Source organism: Numida meleagris, chromosome 3 (assembly GCF_002078875.1).
Source record: "Numida meleagris isolate 19003 breed g44 Domestic line chromosome 3, NumMel1.0, whole genome shotgun sequence".
In the NCBI taxonomy this organism is placed as follows: Eukaryota; Metazoa; Chordata; class Aves; order Galliformes; family Numididae; genus Numida; species Numida meleagris.
This window is the reverse complement of record NC_034411.1, coordinates 112,039,410-112,045,409: the sequence shown is the minus strand read 5'-3', so window position 1 is coordinate 112,045,409 and position 6,000 is coordinate 112,039,410. Positions and strand designations below refer to the sequence as shown.

Below are 6,000 nucleotides of genomic sequence, written 5' to 3'. Positions count from 1 at the left end.
GAGCTAGACGCCATGCGTCTGTCTCCTTTGTCCCTGCATAAGGGGGGGTTATGCAGACGGGAGGGCACCTCTGAGGTGTTGCGTGCCGGGCGGGAAAGCATGGAGGCACGCAATGAGTGGTGACCCTGACGTTACATTAGGGCGGGTGGCCACCCGGGCGTTTTTGTGGTTCAGATACTCGATATGGCTTCGCTGGAGCAGATGGTGAGTATGCTGAAGGGCATAGGGCTGCAGGTGGAGTGCCCTGTGCATAAGAAGGACCTCCTCCTGCTCTTCCGATGGAAGATGCGGGTGGAGATCGGGGAGGACCCTTCTCAATGGTTGAGTAGGGGCGCCCTGGAGCAGGTGGGTCAGGAGCTGTTTCAGCGTGCGTGCGCAGGGAACAAGGAAGCTCTGAGTTTCCTGCCCTCACTAGGCTCGCTCCAGAGCCTTTTCACAAAGGTGAAGCAATGTCGGGAGGTTTGGCAAACGGCAGATGTCCTGATGCGGCCGGTGGAGGTGGAGGCAGGGGCAGCCATAGAGGCGAGGGAGTGGGCTGAGTTGATTGGGAAAAAACAGGGCGAAGAAAAACAGGAGGGCAAGGCTGGGGAAGAAACTGGGGAACAGCGAGCGACTAGTCTGCCACTGGCGGAGAAGGAAGAGAAGGCGGAGGAAAAGGGGAGCCCAGAGCCCTTGTGGGCGGCGCCGATGATGGGCCCCGGGGTGGTCCCAGCCGCGATGTCGCGGTGGGGTCACGCAGGAGGGGCGGGTTGGGGCTATGGAACTGCGGGTCCCGTGTGGTTCCCAGAGCAGGAGGATCAGTTTTCTGGTGTGGCGAGGACTCCGCTATTTACAGTTCCCCTGCTGTACTGGGAAGAGGGGTGGAACAGCGTGGGCGGAAAGGTGGATTTGAAAAGTGCCATTTTTGATATGTTGGCAAACGAAGAGGACGACGGGTCCAAGGCAGAAGGAGGGGGAGTGGCCGTGCGGCAGGAGCCCACAGACGGCTTGCTCAGTGAGGTGCGCCAACTGGCCGCACGGGTGGAGCAGCTTTTGGAGACGCAGGGAAAGGAGCAGCGTGGCACTGAGGTCGTGACGGAGCAGGACTTGGAGAGGGGGAGATGGACTGTCCGGGCTGGAGAGTGTGTGCTGCAGGACTGCACGGTGAGGGCGGAGGACGGGCCGGGACGATTGCTGTATGCGGTCCTGGTGCATGATGGGGGTGTGGATGGACAGCACAGGACGTGGCAGCCAATAGATTACAAGCTGCTCATGCATCTGGAAAAGGCAGTGGCTGAGGAAGGTGGAGTTCCAGGCTTCTGCTGCCTCGACTGGGAAAAGAAAGCTATGACCGCAATACAACGAGCAAAAGCAGCAGTGCAAAAGCTATTGGACAGTACGCTCAAGGATCGTATCAGTACATACTGGTGGGGCAGTTTGGGACAAAGTTGGAATAAGACATAACAAAGTATTCTGACAGTTTTAAGGGAACTGATATTTGTGGCTGTAGATGTATCTTCTTTTGTGGAGAGAGCTGACCTTGGTAGTTCATCTTGCTTTTGCAAAGACTTGTTTTGCCAGCAGGAGAGATGCTGCGGTGGGAGAAGAGAGGAAAAGTGCACTTCGAAGCAGGGGACGCCCTGCTGGCACTGCCTATGGAATCCACAGCCAGCACGTTCCTTCTCTTTCCTTTTTGGCAGTTGTGTGTGTGGGGTCAGACTTGGGGGGAGGCAGTTGCCTTTGTGGGGTCTGAGTGGTGGGATCGGAGCCTGAACCTGAGTAAACCAAAGGGTGCCTGGGTTCATGGGTCTTTGGCTGTCATCTTCGCATGGGTTTGCAACATTTCACACAGGTTTGCCTAAGTTCACACTGCTTTGCAGGTCTTTGCTTTGGTTCACTGAAGTCTGCACAGTTTTGCTGGTCTTTTCCAACCCAAACCCTTCTATAATTCTATGAATGTTGAATCCTAACCCTCTCTCTCCCATCTCCTGGGCACCATTTAAAGCCAGCTCCGCAGTTGCAGGAACTGAGGGCTCAAAGAAGGCAGGCCCTTGGACCCCTACATGCTGGGACTGGCAAAGATGGATTCTGGGACCAGTGCAGAACAGCCCAGGGATCCTCCTGACAGGAGTAATTGGTGAGTTTCCCTGGAGCTGCTGAGCACACAGCCTTCCCTGCCTGCCCTCACTGCGTCCTGATAACCAACCTCCTGCATGTCACTGGCCCTGGGCATCTTGCTGCAGTGCTGCTGGTAAGCAGCAATGTGTACAGGGCACACCTGTAGTGAAGACCACCACATCTGATATTCCGTTCGTAACTTGTCACCCTGCCCGCGAGGACTACTTTCTGTCCCCCGCCACCTTGTCGCATTTACACATCAATATGATGAGCGGCAAAATGACTTTTATTGTTAAAAGCTACAAAACTATATAGTATATCTTATCTTTTACTAGACTGTTCCAGAAGCTCACGCAGGCTCCTGGCCAATCATATTGAATATCCCGCTCTGGCCACTCACTTCCGAAAGGCCATACACGGAGTTGTTATACACCTTGTTATGAAAACAAAGAAGGACAGCCTCTCCTTCTTACGTCGCGGGTTCAAGTAAAGTAGGTGAACCAATAGGAAGCATATGAGGAAGGACCTTCCCCGTCACATACCCGAGTGCCCTGTAACACGCCTGATACAACACACAGCCATGTTGCTCTGAGAAAGGAGCATCCCAAAAGCTCACCTCTAAAATTGTAGCATACTTTTATCCAGAATTGTAGTTAGATGTTCATCATTTTTTCTAAGTGTATTTTCTTCTTATATATTTCGTTTTGAAAGGAGTGGTTACACATTTTTGGTGTCCTAAATTACACTAGAACTTGAAGTGGAAGCTGAAGACTCAGACCCAATATTGCAGAGCCACTGCTGATACCAAATCCATGCATGGAGTCCAGGTTGTGTTCAGGAGTTAATCCAGAATGAGAAGCTGCTATTGGTCTTCAAGCAGGTGGGAGTTCATCAATACATAATAATATATTCCTTGTTTTACTGCTTTTATAAACAGGGAGAGTATGCGGTCTGATCCAATGTGTTCGAAAAGTGTTTTTTTAATGACAGGTGACAGTAGCAGCAGAACAGCAGGGCGTTGCAGGGGGAAGGCATGGGGAAGCAAGGGGGAAAGAAAGGGGTACAGCAGCCGCTGCCTTCTGCTGCTCCTCCTCTCAGTCCTTCAGCTGCAGCTTCTGCATCAGCTCCACAAGGCTGTTCACTGCGGAGGACCAGAAAGAAACAAAGGAAGTGTAAAAACAGGACACCACTTCCCTCAGGCCTTCACAATCTCATCCATGTCTGACAGACAGAGGCCCTGAGAACAACAAGCGCGCTTGTCTGTGTTCACCAAGGACTCACCTCTGCATGTGCAGCGGCAGCTCTGAGAGAAGCCTTCTTCATTTCCGCTCTCTTCTCTTTTTGTCTTTGTCTTCTTGCTATAAAGCAACAAAAAAGATAAATTCATTTTGTCAACAGCAAAACTGCAGAAACACGGGTACCATTGTTACGGTATTATCTAAGGGTCTGCGTCTGTGACAAGGGGAACAGGCCCAAAAGAAAAAAAAAAATGAGAAAAGAGGAAGAAAAAAAAAATTGTCGGTGGGTAGAGGCCGGCCCTGGGCGGTCCGGTGGCTAAAGCGGCAGGGAAGATGCAGACCCGCACCCTGGGGAAACAAAGGGAAGAGGGGAAAGGCAGGGGACTCGTAGGCGGATCTAACACAAAAACAGTGGCACCAATCTGAGGAGGAACAACTAATTTTACTAAATATATCAAAATGAGGCTAGTAGAATTATAACAGAGAGTTTGCAGGCTGAAAATCTTACACAGTAAATTGCAGGAGGACCATGTGCTTTCTCCACTGGGCAGGAAGGAACAGACCCCACGTCTCCCACGCGGCTTCACTCCCTCCCCTCAAACGCAAAGACCCCTGGGGAGTGCACCTCCTCCCCTCCCCCTTGGAGGGCCACACCAAAAAAGGTAGTTGGCAGTAACCGGGGAATTAACTCTTTAACTGCCCGTACCTTACATGATGTAATGATGTGGAATACCGACAATAAGAATCACAAAACCATAACAACCATAAACGCAGATAGCAGGAAAAAGACAAAGGAAATTCATCTAGGAAGCCTCTGGCAGGAAGACATTTCCAGTGGGACATGCAGAAGTCCATTATGTACTTAATGGGAAAAGATGGGGCTACACATTCTGGCACGTCCTTGCCTTTGGACTTGGTAGCCTTCAACTCTTTTCCCCTCTACAGAGAAGGAAAAAGCAAAGCAAACCCTAAGGAAACTCAATTTGCTTGGTAAGGGAAGCAGCTCACCAGGGCAGGTACCACAGCATCTTCTTCCCTCTGAGCTTTGAGGTCCGTAGCTGCTTACTCGGCGCTGGGGCAGGCCACGTGCAGGAGCACGGAGCATGGCACGGCACCCAGGAGAGGTACAGATACACAACAGGCATCTGGGTTTGATGCACTGTCTTTCTAGTTAGGCTTTCCATCTGTTCTTTCCTGGGACTGTTCTTGTTGCGTGCTGTTTGAGGTCTTAATCCCTGGGATTTACAGTTACCTTTCCTGTCCTGATTTGAAATGGGAACCCACAATTCACCCAAGATCTTAAGATCCATTACCACGAACACTCAAGAGCACATTTCCTAGTACTGGGGCCCATTTTGCAGAGCAAAAGCAGTGCTGCACTCTCTTTAAATCTTGTTGCTTCTCCTTCTTGATTATAACAGGGAGAGGTGCTGAGCCAAATGGCAAGATCTATGTGCAAGCGGTGAATTAAGTCCGTTCTGAGGGAGCTCGTCTCCAGGCTGGAGGGCTTCGTGGAAGAGCGGGCCCAGCACAGGAGGAAGACCTTCCCCTGCAGTTGACATCCAGTCTTTCTCCAAGACCCTGTCTGGAAGAAAGCCCAAGGGCTTGGAAGAGAAGCCAAAAGCAGAGCTGGAGCCTGCCAAGAAACAAGTGAAGGGGGAGCGCAATGGGGAGAAGGCTCAGAGGGCGCATGAGAGCAGAGGCGGTGTGCCAGCTCCACCAGCGCACCCTGGGCCTGCCGCAGTGCCCAGCACTGTTCTTCTTTGAGGCAGTGCTCCAAGTTCTCCTGATGTTGCACTCAGAAGGCATCCCTCAGTCGTGCAGCCCTCCCAAATGCCTGCCCGCCTTTGTTTCATCTGAGATGGAATTGTTTCCTTTAGAGTGCCTGGTATGACACTATCATCCTGGTTTTATCAGCACTCCATGCCATGCCATCCCGTGGCAGGCTGTTGGTGCCGCCTGTGCTGCATAACGCTGCGTTAGAAAGCCTTACAGCTCATATCCTATACGCGTCCGCGCGTCGCGCGAGAACATCTCCGCTACCGCGCGTGCACGGAGCAGCGGCTGCAGTACCAAACGTCTTCAATGGGCGGCAGCAGCGAGCGCCGCAGCGCTAGCGCGCATGCGCGGCGCTGGGGCGGGCGCCTATCGATCAGGGGCCGCGATGAGCCAGTCGGATGCCGCGGCGCGCGCAGGGGCGGGCGAGAGCCAAAAACGGGCGGTTCGGGGCGGGGGCTGCGGCACGAAAACGGGGAAGCGGGATACCCCGCGGAGCGGATGAGGGAAGCATTACTAAGAGCTGACGGGCTGTGACCGCTCTGCTCGCCCGCACCTGAGCGGCTCGGAGAAACGGGTGCTGTTTATACGATTTCCGGCGCGTACGCGCTATCGCACGGAGAACCGATCACCACAAACATTGATGGATTCGCTGCGCAGAGCGACGAGGACGTACGTGTGCCACTTCCGCGTGTCAGTGCGCATGCGTCCTGCTGCCTGCGTCATCAAGCACGGACAGCGGCACTGCCGCGGGTTGACCACGCGGTGGCAGCACAGAGCGCGGAAACAACTTCTCCGACGGGATTGACGCGGGTGCGCAGCGCGGTCCCCGGCGCGGTCCGCGGCGTTCCGCTCTTCCCTTACTTTTGATGAAGAGCACAAAGTTAAA

At 53.3% G+C, this 6,000-nt stretch overlaps 1 protein-coding gene across 1 annotated transcript; it reads right to left on the bottom strand.

The window, feature by feature from the left end:
• Positions 2,745-4,668, bottom strand: LOC110396116. The gene is made up of 3 exons (XM_021391459.1): positions 4,344-4,668; positions 3,379-3,455; positions 2,745-3,248 (listed from the first exon to the last, which is right to left on the bottom strand). The coding sequence occupies exons 1-3, from the start codon at positions 4,643-4,645 to the stop codon at positions 3,025-3,027; spliced, it is 603 nt and encodes a 200-aa protein (XP_021247134.1). The 5' UTR covers positions 4,646-4,668; the 3' UTR covers positions 2,745-3,024.

What these genes read in the sequence shown, in the direction of transcription:
- LOC110396116 (XM_021391459.1), bottom strand. Translation starts at nt 4,645, where the DNA reads ATGGATCTTAAGATCTTGGGTGAATTGTGGGTTCCCATTTCAAATCAG. An exon ending in ATGCTGTGGTACCTGCCCTG is followed by an intron (nt 3,456 to 4,343) that starts GTGAGCTGCTTC and finishes GTTGCTTTATAG; the next exon opens with CAAGAAGACAAAGACAAAAA. An exon ending in CTGCCGCTGCACATGCAGAG is followed by an intron (nt 3,249 to 3,378) that starts GTGAGTCCTTGG and finishes GTTTCTTTCTGG; the next exon opens with TCCTCCGCAGTGAACAGCCT.